The sequence below is a fragment of the Podarcis erhardii genome, assembly GCF_964252035.2.
Source record: "Podarcis erhardii genome assembly, chromosome: 3".
NCBI classification, from domain to species: Eukaryota; Metazoa; Chordata; class Lepidosauria; order Squamata; family Lacertidae; genus Podarcis; species Podarcis erhardii.
In genome coordinates this window covers 35,196,535-35,215,144 of record NC_138507.1, presented here as the reverse complement: position 1 = coordinate 35,215,144, position 18,610 = coordinate 35,196,535, and the positions used below count along the sequence as shown (strand labels likewise).

The 18,610-nt window shown below is 41.4% G+C and overlaps 1 protein-coding gene across 2 annotated transcripts in view; it reads left to right on the top strand.

The window, feature by feature from the left end:
- Positions 1-18,610, top strand: part of EYS (eyes shut homolog) — a 499,923-nt gene that overhangs the window by 147,692 nt on the left and 333,621 nt on the right. For both annotated transcript variants that reach the window (XM_081856657.1, XM_081856658.1), the window contains one exon: positions 4,735-4,934. In XM_081856657.1, the coding sequence (XP_081712783.1) occupies positions 4,735-4,934 (200 nt within the window). The remainder of the gene's footprint in view (positions 1-4,734; positions 4,935-18,610) is intronic.

The following is an 18,610-nucleotide window of genomic DNA, read 5'->3' as shown; positions in this document are numbered from 1 at the left end:
CACTGGTTTCTTTAAAAGCAAAAATGGCTACACTTAAAACAACCACAATTAACAGCTGCTAGAAGCTTCTGTTGAAAGCCCAGCAAAGTGTGTCGTAGGGTCTTCAGGAATTGCTGACATCTGAGAAGGCTGCAGGGTACAGACCAATAGAAAGGTTATTTGTAGAAGGAAGGAAAGGACACTCATAAACACCCCTTGTCCACCAAAAGCTCCACATCTCACGTATGAGAATATTCCTTGCATTTTCCTTGCTTTTTGATAATTTTCAAATACATTTTCTCTTTTTGTGAATTAACAGGGAATAGTTGTTGTTTTTTTAATTAAAAAAAACTATGGAAGAAATGTTGGGCACAACCCTAATAAAAGTTTCAATTATTTGATGTTTGATAAGAAAACAGCACCTTGTGCCTGTTTTTATTCTCAGCTTCTTTTTCAAGTTTGATACTTCCTGATGATTTTTATGCTTTCTCCAATGAACTATTATTTTAGGTTGATTTGTTCTCCATAAATTTTGTAAAGAGCATATAAGAGAACAAAGCTGCAGGAACGGTTTGGAATGCTAACAAGCTACAGGGAATGCATGGAAAGAAATAAAAAGCAGTCCTCTATTTTTGGCTAGCAAGCACAGAACACCTCTTAATTTCAAACAGCAGACTGTTCTTTCCTTTTCTGTTTAATGACTTTGAGTTTCCCATTAAGTATTTTCATTAATTTAGTGAAAGACTAATGTTCAAACTATAGGTTCAAATTCTTTGGCAGTTTACAAAGTTTCCCATCCTTCCTATGGGATGTATAATTCAATTACTTTATGTAATGCTTTCTAATAAATCATCCTATACATCCCAGCTGGTTTGCTGATAGGAAAAGCATGTTGTTTTCACACCAGTCCCCTTGGGTTCAGGTATTTGCATTTAAGTAAAAGTAATGAGTATATCGGAAAAGGAAATCTACTTATCCTTGCTCTTGGTAAACTGAAAAGTGTTCACTAGTTTGGAGAAGTTAGCAATAACCCTCCGCTCCACCCCTTCAAAAATGAATAACGGTTCTTTCAGGTGACTTGTGTGGATTATCTCCAAAGCCTGGATGACAGCAATTAACAAACCTTATTGAAGATGAATGCATTCGTCAATCGGGGAGTGGAGGAATTCTGATTCATTTTGGCAATTACACTAATTGTGCTTTCCTGTAGTTTTGACGCAGTAAAAGTTAATTTGCCACAAGGTTATGTTATGTAACTGTGCCAAGGGTTTCCATTGGATTAGGAGAAAGTATTTGTCACTATATTTATGTTATTATTTGAATAAGGATCAGTACATTTGCTCTTATATGTTTTTTCAAACTTTAACTTTTCAAAGCAATTGTAAAGAATTGCCCTCATCCAGTTTTCCATGTGAGGGAAGAAAAGGCAGCCAACTGCACGCTCACACAACTGAGTTGCTTCTAGCATTATTCATTAAATGCATATCCTACCTTCTCTCCCAGGAGCTGAAGGCAGCATACAACATTCTTCTCCCTCCTCCATGTGAGGTAGGTTAGAGAAGGGGGAGCCCAGTGTCACCCAGTGAGCTTCACAGCTGAGTGAGGATTTTAACTGGAATCTTCAAAGTCCTCATCTGGCACTCTAACCACTATACAACACTGCCTCTCAGTGGGAGCCACACTTGCGAAGTAGATGTTGCTTTGGTGCCCCCACCATGCATCTGAGACTATAGGTGCTGGCTGCCATCTTCTCCTTCCCAAGAGGCTATTAAGAGGACAAGAGGAAGCCCCTCTGAGTGCTGCAGCAGACACTGACCCATTTATAGTTTCCTGGGCTCTGTTGCTACATACTTTCTTGGACTAGGTTCAATGGGCTGGATTCAGCTGATTGAAGCTCCTGCAAGGACTTTTGCTACAGCAAAGGGGCTTTCCCACTTTTCCTTCACCCATACTCCCAGAATTGTTTGATGGAATGTTTGTTATAGCACAATGTTGAATTCTTCCCGACTTTTTATTAGTATACAGTCATACCCTGGAAGTCAAATGGAATCCGTTCCAGAAGTCCGTTCGACTTCCAAAACATTCGGAAACCAAGGTGCAACTTCCAATTGGCTGCAGGAAGCTCCTGCAGCCAATTGGAAGCTGCGTCAGACATTCGGGTTCCAAAGAACATTTGCAAACCAGAACACTCACTTCTGGGTTTGCAGCATTTGGGAGCCAAAATGTATGACTTGCAAGACATTCAACTTCCAAGGTATGACTGTGTGTGTGTGTGTGTACCAAGATGTGACAATCAAGAAATAGCTAAACATGTCATATACTCTTGCACTATTAACCATTGCTTCTGCTGCCTTGCCTTTTCCTTCAAACACTCCTAGTTCTCAGATACTGCGTATTTAAATATTGTAGTAGATAATAATTTTATTGAGCAGCATGACTAATATTCTTAGGAAAATGCAACAAAAATTCTTTTCAGGTTTTGTTGTTGTTGTTGTCATTGTTGTTGTTTTGCCACCATTGATCAGTGGGTGTCGGCTACTAATGCAGAAACTATTTTTTATTTGCCATTAAATATTCTAGTGTGAGATATGAAATATTAAAATGTGTAGCATTTGTTACACAGTTGTTTTCAACTTCGTTAAAATTTCTCTCATCCGATCTCAGCATTATACCCCACAGTATCCTCTATACTATGTAACAATAACCCCACCACAAGCTGTAAAATAGCAGCATATAATTAACAGCATATAATTAACACTGCATTTATGAAGTGAGTAAGAGATCACATATAAAGACATAAATGATGCATGCGGAACTTTAGTCTCCCTACCCCCCAAAAGCTATTTGGAACAGACTGAAAGTCCCCACTGGGCATGCATAAGCCATTCTGCATGCCATACAGAGCTCTTTGGATTGTGTCTGCTGAATGAATAAATGAGTAAATATCAGCTCAAGGGAAGAAAAATCTATACGGCTCCTCAGATGGGACGTTAATTTTGAAATCTTACCATATCTAGGTGATTAGAGTTGCTGATACCCTTTTAATCTCTGTTGTTTTGTTAACTCTTGCCCTGATCTAGCAAAGGAGATCTGTATGTGGTGTGGCTTCAGTCTTCCACAGTGAGATCTGCTGCCTAGACTGGAAAATGGCAATCACAGCTAGCCTGAGGCATTTTGCTCCCTAGGCGAAGGGCAGGATGGAACCCCCCCCCCATCCATTCCATGCACAGAAGCTGACTGGGGTGGCAGTTGACTCTTAAACTCTTGTAATAGGCCACCACAATCCTAGACTATGTCTGTAGGATGGAAGGAGAAGAAATGGAAAGTCCCATTGTACTAACAGAACTAGACGCTTGGAGCATTACAGTTAAACTTCACCATGTTACCATTGCTTTGAGTAAGAACACGTACACTATGATTACTATCACTTGGAATGGCATAGCCAATACAATGCACAGTTTCTGTTACTGTAATAGTATAGTTATCTGGGTTTCAGCTCCTCTCCCTTTTGAAGCCTAAAGCCAGTTTTCCTGTAGCACGTCTATCCATTTAACACTCAACTAGGCACTGAAGACTAGACTTGCAGTTTTCCTCCTCTCTCCAGATTCAGGCTTCACTCAGGACTTCTGCAGCCATCTTCCCTCTGGTCCAGCAACCACTGTTGCCTCAGGTTCTTGACAATCCTGCTGATGCTCAGCTGAAGAACTTGGCTGAGGGCTGCTTCTGGAGTCACAACTCTTCCTTGCACCTTCTCAGCTCTAGCCAGTAATGCCAGCTCTCAGTCACTCTCAGGCTTCCCGAGCCTCTCTGAGTCACTTATTAAATCTGCTGTCTGACTCTAATGTCCAGCTTTTCCTTCAGCTTAACCAATAGCCTCTCTCAGCGATTCCCTCCCCTTGACCAGAGACTAAGCTCTTTGTTCTCTCTAGCTGGCCAGTCAGCCACCGCCGTCTTCGCTGGCCAGTCATTTCAGCTTGGGTAGAATTCTGCCCCCTCATCGGCATATAACCGACCCATTTGGATGAGGTAGAATGTCCACCAACTGAACAATCGGATCTCACCAGTTTCTGATGCTATATAAAATGACAAAAATAGGGTATATGACATAGTTTAATCCTTTACATCCAACTATGTAGAAATCTTTTAAACTTTTTTTTAAAAGTTGCCTCTGAAACAAGATGAATTTTCACACTGCCACTCCTCACACCCTCCTCACATCTGCGGCTTGAGATGGCTGCCTCACTGTGCCTAATTGTAAGGTGCTGGCATGAGAATCCTTTGCCTAATTTTTTGTTGTCAGCAACTGGGGCTGCATTTAACACCCAGCACATGTGAAATTTGAATGCTCATATGGCATTCACAAGATGTAATTCTCATCAGTATATTCGTCTTTTGGTGCAGATGGGTGTCTCTGTGTTTTGTGTGCAGCTTTCTGCTATCAGGAGCCACTGCACAGAGTTATCACTTGTGACTAGCTATATGTAGGGCTTTGTTGATGCATGTGAAGGTCACTAGATCTTTATTTAGAGTGGCTAGAAATCTTCCACACTTGCCAACATCTGTATAATCACAGGAATTTATAACTACTCATAAGCATATGCTTAACCTGTGATCAGGGCATTACAGTTAACCACCAAGAGATTTACTGATGAAGACCAGGACCCTGAGTCCATTGTTGTGCAGATACCCCTTTACAGGAAACAATCTTATGCTGCTAAGGCTCTGAAATCAATTTATTGTCATTTATATCCTCAGGAATGTGAATCGGCTCCCTGTCTTAATGGAGGTTCTTGTCAAGATTTGGTCAATGCCTTTGAGTGCATTTGCTTGAGTGGATACACTGGTGAATTTTGTGAAGTGGATATTGATGTTTGCGCTGAACCTCTTCTGAACTCATCCCTCTGTTTCAATGGAGGCAAATGTGTTGATGGCCCAGGAAGAACTTTTTATTGCAGGTCAGTAGTCTGCTTACCTATAACACGAGCAATCAATATACATCAAGTTGTTAAGAAAACAGGAGGGGGTTATGTTATAGGGTATTTTCTAAACCAACATGAATGTTGTGATGTTTTTAAAAGGACTGTTGGAATCTGAAAAGGTTTAGCAATATAAGAGTTAACCTTTGTGATCTGTTTTGAGTTCCGCCTGATAGCAAAAAAAAAGGGGGGGGGTATGTTATTATTTTAAGTAAACAACTACTGGTAACTGAATATCTGAATTACCTCCTCCTTCCCTACTGGGGTGCTGAGATTGACCTGCAGAGGTTTGAGGGGGGACAGCCAAGGAGAGGGCATTCTCTGTGGTGGCCCCTAAATTGTGGAACTCCCTCCACACAGAGGTGCATCTGGCACCCTCATTTCACAGCTTCTGGTGACTGCTGAAGACACACTTCTTTACTCCAGTTTTTGACGCTTGAGGTGTATCTTTTCAGAACTCTCCTTATTTTTGTGTTTGTGTTAAACTGTTTTTAATATTGTGTTTTAATGTTGTAACCCACCATGGGCCATAGGGTAAAGAGTGGGGTGTTGTTGTTGGTGGTGGTGGTGTTAAGAAACAAAATCACTCAATCCAGTTGGGCCCTTGGTGTCTTGATTCAGACACTGAGTCAGAGGCTACAGTGTCACCAGCTAAGAATTGGACTTTTCCACCCTCTCATCCACTTGTGCATTCCCTTAAACTGTTCTTGGGGTTTTTCCTACCCTCCAGAGCAGATTTAGGGGGTGCAGGGGGCACGGGAAGAAAAGGAGGGAAAGTCCCATTCCACAGGCAGACCTTGTTCTGTGCATGCAGCAACTTGGTTGAATCCTACTCAATTGTTTTGTGGTCAGTGATGCATGATGTTGCAATGAATATCTTGAGGGCAAAATATGTGTAACACTTTCTGAAGTCACACTTTTTAATGTGCAAAAATCATATATAGTTATGAGATCTCACCCAAAATTACATGGTGCGTTTCAGTAGATGTCCAGACAATTACAATTTTTAAGGGGACAAGTTCACCCATCCCATTTGTTCAGAAAATAAAAATCAGGCTGAGGTTTGTGATCTTGCCTTCTTCACTAACCATAGTCTAACACAACCACAGCAGATCAAAATCAAGAACTATTTTTAAGTGCATTCGTAATATGGCGTAGTAGTCGTATCGGGACTATACCAGCTCAGTTTCGCCCAAGAAGCCATTTAATTGAAATTATATTCACAGGAAAGTTAGAGTACTTCCTATGACAGAGTACTTGTAAACAAGTCTTCTCTCTGGTTTGGTAAGTTTTACAGAATAGCTGCTATTTTGCCCTATTCACACAAAAGGCTGGTGAAGAGATGGGAAGAGGAAAAGGACAGAAAAATCCAAATTCATGAATAATGTTACAGTGGTACCTCTGGTTGCGAACGGGATCAGTTCTGGATGCATGTTCGCAGCATGAAAAGAGCGCAACCTGAAGTGCCGTGTCTGCGCAGGTGCGCGGCACGATTTGGTGCTTGTGCGCAAGCGCGAAGCACAATCTAGCACTTGTGTGCATGCGCAAGCGGCAAAACCCGGAAGTAACCTTTTTTGGTACTTCCAGGTTGCTGCAGGACATAACCTGAAAAAACGTAACATGAAGCAAACGTAACATGAGGTATGACTGTATATGAAAATGGATATATTCAAACATATTAGACTTTTTAATAAGAAAGATTTAATGGGATCTGTGAAGGTATATATATAGGTTGTAAAAATATGACTTTTTTCAACTGAAATGACAGCAAATATTATTTAAATGTATGACTTAGTTGAGACTCCTGCATTGCAGGGGGTTGGACTAGCCTTGGGGTCCCTTCCAACTCTACAATTCCGTGATTCTATTATTCTATGATTCTATGCTGAAGAAGGCATTGAATAGTGACTAGAATTTGCAGAGAGATTCAGCATAATGTGAGTTCTGGTAATGATTTAATTAATTCTTTGCAGGAATAAAAACTTAGATATACACAAAGCTTTCAACATTCTCTAGGCTGTTTTAAGGTGCATTTATCAAATTCTCTTTGTATTAGAAATAATACTCAGACTTCCACTTTGACTTACTCATCTATTGAAAAGCTTGATAAAAAGGAATTCTAATCCTTTGTGACAATTTTCTGTGTGAAATACTAATATAGTCTCGAAAGCATACATTTCAAGATATCATTGTATGTTTTGTAGTTGGTGGTCTGAAGCAAAGCTGAAAAAAGTTTATTAAGCATAATTATTAGAATATAATGCCAACCATATAATAGTGGATTGTAACTTTTAACTATGTTGGGTAAGTAACCTAATAGGTTTGCAGCACAATCCTATATTTCTGCTTAGAAGTAAATCCCACTGAGGTTTATGAGGCTGACCCCCAAGTAAGTAGGTTAAGATTCCACCCTGAAAACAACCAATAATAATGAAATTAATGAATAGCTGTTTATGTGCATCTCAAAAATGATGCAAAGTGAACATCTAAGGGAAATACATTTTCAGCTAGCTGTGAAAGCTTCTTGGGACAGAACATTTATTTAGTTGTTTCCAGAAAACACAGTAGTGGGCATCTGTTGAATGTCAACAGGATCACTGTTCCACAGAACAGGGGCAGCCACACTGGAAGCCCTGCTCTTAGTTACTGAGGAACAGACTTCTGATATTTTAGGGACTTGAAGGAGAAACTCTTCTGCAGTGTGCAGAGACCTACTTGGCATAAGATATCTCTTAAGTAGCTTGTACTTGAGCTGTATAGGGCCTTAGTACCAAAGTCTCATACCAGTAGCAGATTGGAGCCAGTGCAAAACACACAAACAAGGTGTGATATGCTGGTAGTAGTGTGTCCCCATAACCTAACCACCATGTTCTCTGTTAACTGCAGCCTTTGGCCCAGCCTTAAGGGCAGCCCCACATAGAGTTAATTGCAGTAATCAACATATGAGGTTACCAGTTCATGGACAACTGTGGCCTAGCTAACCTGATTCAGAGATGGACATTACTGTCCTACTGCCAAGGCTGATAAGAGGCACTCCTAGTCACTAAGCACACCTGTGTCTCTAGTAGCATAGCTAGAACTAGGAGCATCCCCTGGCTACACACCTGCTCCTCCAGGGAGAGTCTGACCCCATCCAGAGCAGGTTATTTACTGGCTTCCCAGACTCAGGAACTGCTCACCTGCAAGAGCCTCTATCTTGCCAGGATTCAGACTTGGTATATTAGCTCTCATCTGGCCCACCACTACATCCTGACACTGCTTGCTCATCCATTCCTGAGTTAGTTATTACAAAAACATGGAGTTCGATGTCATCAGTCCACTCCAAATCTCCTAATGACCACACCCAGCAGATTTATGTAGATGTTAAACAGCATTGGAGGCAATATAGTGCCCTGAGGCACCTCATGGCTCAAGAGCCAAGGGACCAAGAAGCACATCCCATGTTATCTTCTGGAACCATTCCAGAACCATTCCGGAACAGTGACCTCAATACCCAACTCCCCAAGATAGTACAGGAAGATACATTGGTTGATGGTATCAACAGCTGATGAAAGACCAAGCAAGAACAGCACATTTCACCTTAAAACAAAACATACAGCACAAATCTGTAGATGTGGTTGTATGAATTTTGGGGGGAGGGAATCAATTATTATTTTCTTTTTTAAAAAAAATGCTGAGTCCAAACCCATTCATATTGTTCTGATGTTGTTCTTTTCTGAGGCATGTGCTTCTCCTTTGGCCTCTTAAGTCCTTGGCTTTATTAACCCACCCTACTATTCCATTCTCTTGGCTATGGTGATCTATGTGATTTTGTTGATGGCATCTGATATGATACAAAGAATATGAGCCAGACCCAGTGGGTTGCCTCACAGTCAATCAAATTAAGCAGCAGTGTGGGAAACGAGGGTGAAGACAGTGAGATCAAAGATAGTAGTGGCAAAAAGAAGCAGCAGCTGCTGCCAAGGGAACAAACAGGTGTTGAACAGTATTGAAATAATGTGGATATTTTGCAAGGTGAATAACACACACACCCTCCATGTGATCAGTCACAATAAGTGTGCCTATCAAGAAAACATTGAAATCAGAGAAAATTTGATGAAATCCTAATTTAATCTCGCAGGCACCACTCATACATGGTGGATTTGTACTTCTATGGTGTAGAATTTGGAATTATGCATTGTTAGAGCTGGTATTGGATCCTTGAATAACATTTTGCATTCTAGCCCCAACTGTGTCTTCTCAGACTGTACCCAAACTGAAAAACAAAACAGTTCCTTACTCTTTATTGTCGGTAGAATTATCATGCTCGTGTCAATGAATATAAAGAAATGTATTTGTAACAGAGAAGGCAAAGCTGTGTGAGGCATCTTTGATTCAGACATAGCAAAATTGGCCACGAATCAACCCAAGCCTGCAGGCAAAATTGTATCATAAATATGGAGCTAAAGAGTGAGCATGTGGTGAGCTATAGATCTTCTCAGATGCTAAGAGCTCAGTGTTTCAGCTCTTAACTTATTACACCATATAAATTTGCCCTTATCCTTGTGCCCCATTGCACACAAGTCCCAAAGTACTTTATGCAAGGTCACAAACAGCTGGCGTTAATGTCGAAAGCTATTAAGCAAATCTTTTCCTTCAGAATGTGGAGAGAACTATATTTATTGGGTTTTTTACAAAAAAAAAATATATCAGAGGAACTGAATGTAAGAAAAGAACGATATCCCCTACACAAACATTCACACCCAGTAAGACATTGATCATTGCAGTTTACATGACATTTGTATAACCTGCAAGTTAAATTACAGAATAATGTTCTGTGTTTGACCTCTATGGATGCATGAATTCCTTGCCTGGGGCATCTCATAGCTGTAAGCAAGCAGGTGCTGTGACAATTTTTACTTTTTTTTTAATGATATAAGTATATGCAAAAGTAGCACCTGGATTCCTAGCAAGCTGAATCAGCAGGTCTGTTGTACACGGATGTAGAATATCTTTTTGGTCTGTTGCATTTTCAAGATTTATACTGAAGTTCACAAAAGGCAAACCTTTAATGCATTCATCATTCTCTCATACTCTCATACCTTCACCATTAAAAGTCATCCACACCTGTTCAAAATAATTTTGAGTCATTGGACGCTGGGGAGATTAAGGGGCCTGGTGTTGAGTGAACAGTCCCAGTCTGACAGACATGTTTGTTAGCTTATGTCGCAGCAAGAAAAATGCAAACAATTGGTTGGACTCAGTGCTATTTTTCTAGAAAAAGAGGTGCCGGAACTCACCATGAACACCTCCCTCATTCTCTTAGTATGGCAATGGCGCCCACCTGGCAGGTGCTGGAACTGAGTTCTGGTGAGTTCCAGCTGAAAAAAAGCCCTGATTGAACCTTAAGCACTTGTACATAACATGGTGAGGAGAATAAACCAAGAGGAATAACTCAATTATTATTTTTTAAAAAAGATTATGCTTAAGGGTTGTTTTTGAGGTGGGGAGAGGAAAAGCTGATAGGGATTTTCTATAGAGTGAAGCAGTTATTTTATACCACAGACATGGCCTTGAAGGGAGGGAAAGTGTGTGTGAGAGAGAGAATCTTTGCCTTGTACACGCTCTAGCATTGCATTATGTCTTAAACTCTGGTATAAATTTCAGCTCACACTCTACGGAGACATGTCTAGGGAGCTGTAATTCACTGCCATCCTGGGCAGATTGCCACTGGAAGGAAGCTCCAGGAAACAGACTCCCAGCTGAAGCCCACCTACCTTGTTTTGTATTCTAATCTCTTTAATTAAAGCAACTTGCTGCCGTAATGAGAAGCGCTACACAAATTAGCAAATTAATACTAAAAGCATCCTCAGTGCCAAGGGGGTCTCTTGAATGCAGGTCAGTATGAAATGTAGATACAGATATCATAAAAGCAAGTTGACCCAAGCCCTCAGGACCACAAAAAAGAGACAAAATTGCTTTTTAGAAGACACTCATTTTAAAAAGACAAGCACAGCACATTGGGTAAAGTGGAGATAAACTGGGAAGTGATAAAGTGAACCCACCCCCAATATATTTTCAGCTCAAATATTTGAAAAGTGATGAAAGTCATATATATATGGCTGAAATGAAGTTTTATACCAGGAGCCAGCAAACATGTAGAATTTTTCATGCCTTGGGTGCTGATAAATATTGATAAGAGAGGGAGTTGGTAACTGTATGTACAATGCTTACCTCTCTGGAAGAGCACATTTCACCATCTGCAATAGCCAGAGTTTGCCCTTAGTATGTTTATACACTTTGTTCTTACATATGTTCATAACATATATTAAAGTTGGATTGCTCTGGTTAAATAGGTGTGTGTATAAAGGTGTGTATTTTCTTTAGTTGATATATGTGCACTTCCATAACCATGGGCACCATTTCGCCCTCAGGACTGTGGATGCCCAATGCCGCAACGCGGATGTGTGACATCACACAAACATGTATGCATATAGTGTGTGTGACGTCACAAACTCGCATTGCGGTGGCATCAGCTCCTCTTCCTCCTCTCCACAGCCAGCAAGACACCCTTTTTCTGTGGGGAGGGGCTCAAATTTGGAGGCAGAGGGACTGTGCCTCCACATCCGATCCCCACCCCCTGGAAAAGGGTGCCTCGCTGGCTGTAGAGGGCAGAGCCAATGCCACCTGCCAGCTTTTCTCATTGACTTTGCGGGTGCCCAGCCTCCACACTTAAATTATTGTGGGTGTCCAAGCATCCACGCTCACCTGGAGTTGGCTCCTATGTCCGTAACTCAGAGATTTCAGGTTGTAGCCAATGAAGTTCCACTATTAGTGCAACTTGTGCAACAGAAATTTTCCTCTTTCTCCTCCCCCTCCCAACATGTTCTGGGGGGTCCCTAACTCTGAAGTAGATTGGGGGCAGTGGGTGTACAAGAAGTATAGAATCATAGAATTTAGAGTTGGAAGGGTCAATTTAAATATGGCCAGCACAAAAAATCCTAGACCTGTTTTGCTCGAAATGTGGCAGGCTTAAATCATTCTGGTGTTGCTAGTATGTCTGCAAATTTCATTCATTTCTGTAAAAGGGAAAAAAGGTATAAGCATTTTATTTATTTTTCTTTAGTGGGAGAGAGAGGAATGAATCAATCTTGGATATATTTAAGCTTACTTAAGCATCCTACAGAAGCATCTTGGACAAAAGTGGGCTGTTTTCCAAAGCACCAAATTGGGGTCCAAACTGAATGTGGTTCACGCACACCTGTACTATATATACAGTTTGGAAATTTATTTTATTCAACACAAAAGAGGAACTGACTGAAAATGCTAGATGGGTATAGAAGTTGCAGGAGCTATGTTGATATGAAAGCAGGCAAAAGCACGACCCAAATTTATAAGCCAAACATTTTTTGATTCTGTATGATCCTAGCAAGTATTTTCTGTATATTCACTGGGAGGGAAGGGACCATGCAGAGTGCTTTGACGGAAGGCCTACTGAGATTTGTTGGAGAAGGGAGAATAGTTGCATTACTGCTAGAATTTATGCCTTGACATCAGAGCTGTCAGCACAGTGTCAAACAAGCACAAAGGAAAATATCAAGCAGAGCATTCTATTGTCAGTGCATCAAGAGTGGGAGAACTTTCAAGTTCATGCTACCATCCCAGTATGTCAAGATAGCATCAGTTACTTTAGTCTGTGGACCATAATCACACATTTCAATATGAAATGGAGCAGGGCTGGTCCAACTCAGTTTGCTGCTTGAGATGGGGGAGCCAAGGCCTTCTTCCCATTCCAAGTATGAAAGGATTTACTGAAATTGATGGTGCAGCGAAAATTTACAGAGTTTGAAAAAACAAAATCGGGCCGACCACCCTGCAAAACTCCTCTTATCACAATATTTGCTCCCTGGTTCCCCTCCCCTTTCTATGCTATTGTTTTAAAAGGGGGGGTGCCTAGATTCCAGCCTCAGGCATTGTACATTTTCACCTCTTAAAACTCCCCCTACCCCTAGACACATTGCTACAGGATTGCCACCAGCAACACACTTGTGTGGCACTTCTGCCACTACTTCATGCCTCCAGCGGGCACTGGTAAAGACCCTTCCCTTCAAGACCATGCAGAAACGCTGGCTATTTACTGCTCTCCATTCCATTTCTCTGATTGTTCCTGCTTCTCTCTCTCTCTCTCTGTTGAAATAAGTTGGGGAAATTGCTTGTGTTGGTGCAGGAGGAGCAGGTGAGAAGGGGCAGCACCACAATCTGACCTCCCAGCTTAGGTGCTGTCACCGCATATTGAACAGGGACAGGACAGGGCAATGCTAAGGTTGGGATGGTGTGAGCCCTCCAGCAGGAGGCTCTGAGTCGGATCCTCCAAAGGACCACCCTAAATGGTTGCTTCTCCTTTGTCAGCTGCTGCAGTCATTTTCATCATGGTTGCCTTTATGGGCATAGTATCTGAGCAGGGATGCAAGTCCATTTGCAAAAGCCACTGACAGCACAGGTGAAGTTGTTGCATCCATGGAAACATTCACTGCTCCTGCTGCTCATGTTCACTCCTCAAGGCTGTTCCTTCTTCACTCAGGCACCCTTCCATTTCTGCAAAGTGTTCTGAAAGCAGGTTTGTAGATTAAATGAGGGCAAGCCTCTTCTTCTGACTCATCTTTCTTCACTGGCTCAGTGAAGGCGGATGGAAATGTACAAAGGGTGTTTTGTTTTGTTTTTTGTACAATTTGTGCAGACACAACCCCACTTCACAGAGCCCTTTTGTAGATGCTGCAAACAACTCTCATGATGTATTCATTACCTGTTGTACTGTCCTCTGTGTTCTCTGAAGATCTTTCCCTACAGAAATTTCTAAGGCTGTTTGGATTGCGGTATGAAGTGCAATATGACTGCTTTTATTCAGTGTTGTTCTCAGTTTTGCTCATTAGCTTGAAGTATGGGCTTAAATGTGTCCACTGAACACTGAGTGTAGGTACCCACTGTTCAGTGGAGGCAAATGGACAGTTCACTGGGGCAAATGGACCAGTTCACCATCAATCCCAGTCTGCCCTCTTACAACCAGCCTAGGGAATAGAACTGCCTGGCAGCTTCCTCCTCCTCCTTAGTCTTCATGTTGCCCTTGTAGAACCCTGCAGGGAAGAGGATGGGGACAAAACTAGGATTAGTTGGCTCTGCCTTCCAGATTCAACAGACACCAGCCGCCACTGCCACTTTTCTATACACTGCACTGTTGCACACCACCCCAGTCTCTGAGTGGTGTGAGATTCAGGGAAGTTCCTATATGCTTCCTTAGGGTTTGTGTTTCTTTTTGGGAATGAGGCACAGTGAAGGCTGTGGTGTCTTTATGATATATGGTTTATTTACACACACACAACCTGAGCCTACGATGGAGGAGTTGGCAGCACTAACACCCCAAAAGAGTCTTGTTTCTCCCAGAGCCACAGCCTTAGATTCAAACAGAAATCAACCATCGCTCTGAGTCTCTGGTTTTCCAACTTGTTGCTTTGCTCCTAGGTCACAACACTGCAGGCTCAATTCTAAACTCTGGCTTTGTCCTTCTAACTAAACACAAGCTAACCCCACCCATTTGCTGTCTGACAGACACCCCCTCTTTCCTTTGTTCTTTTAATCACCCAGTTGATCACAACGCAGGAAGCTAGCCTGGCTTATGTTTTAACACTTGCTCAGTCCAGGGGTTAGAAGGATCTCAACTCCCCGCCCCAAACTCAAAACTACACACACACGCGCACGCATGAGTGTGCACTGCATTTGAGGTCTTTAAGCAGAGGCTTGACAACCATATGTCAGGAGTGCTCTGATGGTGTTTCCTGCTTGGCAGGGGGTTGAACTCGATGGCCCTTGTGGTCTCTTCCAACTCTATGATTCTATGATTCTATGACATATAGTTTCAGGCTGAGCCCTTCCTCTTTCTTTTAATTTTTATTCCCAGGCGAGTTTGAAAATAGTATGTCGTTTATTACCCAGTAGTGCCACCCTTCTATGCACCAATAAAGGCAACACATATATAATGAGCTGGCAACCTCTTGGCAAACGAGAGAGTGGGTCAGAAATCAAACCCACACCTCCCATATGAGCAGTACAGAGCACTAGGACCGTGCTCTTTTTTTCATAAAATTCTCACTGCAGGTTGAACTACTACATTTATTCACATTTTTACAAATCCTGTTCATTGTACTCTATGCCCCGGTGTGACATAATACTTACACTTTTAGAATTTAGCCAAAGTCTCCTGTAATGCATATATTAATGCAGCCAAGACATAAAACATCCTTGCTCTCAGTGGCATTAGCTAAGATAGTTCATTCTTGAAGAAGGATTCGTGCTGAAACACTGAAACTACAGCAGCCGAGGGTAATGGTAAAGGTCACTTTCCACTCTATGAGATTTCTGATCCACTACAGGACGAATTAATGCATTTATCTTGGAACTAATCCCACTGGGATATCTCTTTTTCTCTGCTGATGATATAGTGGTGGGGTACACCGAGTAAAAGCACTTGATTTGCACAGCGGAGAGTGTGTGCAACTTCCATTCTTTGCAATCCTTAAGACAAAAATCAATTTGCTTCCATCTAAATCTATTGCGTTCTGCGGCCACAGTCCAAAGCAACTTTATACACATTTTTAAGAGCTGTCATAAGCAATAGGTCTTCAAAAAGCCCAAGCCAGCCTATTTGCTATCAGTAAATTTGCATTATAACTCTTGTATGCATGTATGTGCATATGCAACCCTCTTCATCCCTTAATGCAAAAGTTCTCCCTCTCTCTTCCTGGTTGTGTAACCATATGACCATATGGCTTGGTTGTAGCTGTGGCCGCAAGTGATGTTTTCCACCAATAAATCCTGCCTTGCTGACTTCCAGAGTCCCCTTCCAATTCTTCTATGTGGATCGTACTGGTTGCTTGCCAGATACTTCTAACGAATGGTACCTTCAGTTGCAGAGACTCTGTGTGTCTATTCCAGTGATGAGGCAAGTCTAAGACCACTAATAACCACCCTACTGAAACATAGTGGTGAAGCTAAAAGTAACCACAGGATAGGAAACTATACCATATCAACATGCTGTAAATAACATGTCTGTTAAAGGTGTGGCTCATTGGAGCTTGTCTGAGCATGGAAAGCTCTTAACGCTAGTTAAACGAAAAGGTTTTCAAGGGTGTTTGTTGTTGCTGTTAATTCAGTGCTACATATGTACATGTATTTGGTTGACTGAATGAATCCCACTGCTACAATTTAATGTTTAGTAGTGGAGAAAATTTATTTTCACATTTTTGCATGTAGTTTCGCTATTGTGTGCATTTTGTACAGATAGTGTTCTTGGATATCTTGCTTATTTGGTTTTTATGCATGTGAACCATTTAAAAGCCTATTTTGGAATTAAGCAATATATATATTAATTAAAAAATAATAATTGCAAAATTCAGAGAAGTATGAATTTCAAAGGAGAGCTGTGTTTCAATTTGCTTATTGACTCAGGGAAATGCGAATTTGGTAGGCTTGCATTAAACTGAGAAGCATATTTCTCCCCCATCCATACTGTCAACTTCCTTTCTTGTTCTGGACCTTTGATTCTCCCAGCCAGAACCCTTCATCTGATCATGTTAGTCTGGGAGACTGATAGTCCACTGGCATTTACTCAAGAGGCAATGAGAGTAGATAAAATGTTCACTTCTGAACCAATCGGTGTTTGACATTCTGCCCCCTCTGTGATTCACCTGTCCAGTGGCATAGCGTGGGGGGGTGCAGGGGGGGTAGCCACACTGGGCGCAACATCTGGGGGTTAGGGTTAGGGGGTGTAAATCCACGGGTTAGGGGGCGCAAATCCACAGGTTAGGGGGCGCAAATTACTTGCCTTGCCCCGGGTGCTGACAACCCACGCTACGTCACTGCACCTGTCTAGTAAAAAAGCAGGAATGTCTAATATGGCAATGATATACAGTGCTACCTCTGGTTATGCACTTAATTTGTTCTGGAGGTTCATTCTTAACCTGAAACTGTTCTTAACCTGAAGCACCACTTTAGCTAATGGGGCCTCCCGCTGCTGCTGTGCCACTGCCGTGCAATTTCGGTTCTCATCCTGAAGCAAAGATCTTAACCCGAGGTACTATTTCTGGGTTAGCGGAGTCTGTAACCTGAAGCGTATGTAACCTGAAGTGTCTGTAACCCGAGGTACCACTGTAACTGTAAACCATTTGAGTAGCAGACACTTCCTTTTATATAGCAAATGATTCTTTCTTTCTTTCTTTCTTTCTTTCTTTCTTTCTTTCTTTCTTTCTTTCTCAAGCTGCTAACTGAAACCCACGCATACAACACATCTTTACCGTTCAGGTTAGAGACAAAGTGCCAACTTTTAAATCTCATATTTGAATTATTTACATATTAAATGATCATATGTCACAACAAACATTTTCAATTATTGGGTGTGTCCCCGCCCCCCGTAATATTCTCTGCCATTTTTACCTCATATTTTTCCAGTTCTCCACAAGTACCAGCAGGTTGCTCAGTGGAAGACATAGACATCTTTGCCTCCATGTGGAAAAAGCTGTGAACTGATTGTGGTTATATTTTCTGAACTAGATAAATAGATAATCAATGTGACTACACTTTCTTGGTGGTATGAATATGAGATTCCGGTCCGGAGGTAGATTCAGTTGACACATGTTTTGTGTACTTCAGTATAATACCTATTTTTTCATGCTGCTAATGTCTGAAAAGCAAGTGGCTCATTTTTAAGCACAGGCAACAGCTAAACCAGATAGCCTTTCTTCAAGTTAACAATGGCCCCTTGAAAGTTTTTTTATGTTAGTACCAGTATTGCTTAAAGAAAAGCCTCGTCTACTATAAATAGAAAAAGCCAAGTACCAGATCTAGTTCAGGCTTGTTATTTTAGACCCTGCATGTTACTGAATATTTTAGGCACTGCATCCCTTTCTGGTATAATAGGAAGACTGTGTGCATAATTTTTAGTTGTTTTAAGTCTTAAGAATTGGCCTGTATGAGCAAAAAGAAGTTCTCTTTGAAGCTCTGTAAAAATCTAGGATTGGTGGGTGTTTATTTCAGTTTGTACTTTTAAGGAGACCTTGACAAATCCTATTTGCAAATGTCTTATTTTCGTTAGTTGTAGAAGTTCCTTAGGCTGCCAGGATGCTACTTGATATTTTCAGTAAAGGATGTGGCTGACAGAAACATGTAAATAAGGAGCAAACAGACAACTTCAGCTCAGTGAAAAATACATCGCATTCTGTCAAATGCTCTTTTATCAGATCTAATTACAATATCTATCCTCAGAGTATAGTCTGGCTGTTCAGTTTATTTTGGTCTCATAAATATATTGCTTTGTTTCTGGATGCTTTGCCTGTTATAAGATTACAGACTATGGAGACAGAACGGCCTCATCACAATACTTAGTTCCAATTCCACATAGCATTTGTTTCTTTGAAACAACTAGCAATGACTCAGAGCACATCCCACAATACAATTAAAGCAGTACCATACCACTTTAAACAGTTTTGGCTTCCCCCAAAGAATTCTGGTAACTGCAGTCTGCTAAGGGCACAGAGAATTGTTAGGAGACCCCTCACAGAGCAATTCTCAGCACCCTTAATAAACTACAGTTGCCAGGGTTCTTTGGGGAGAACCATGTCAGTTGTGTA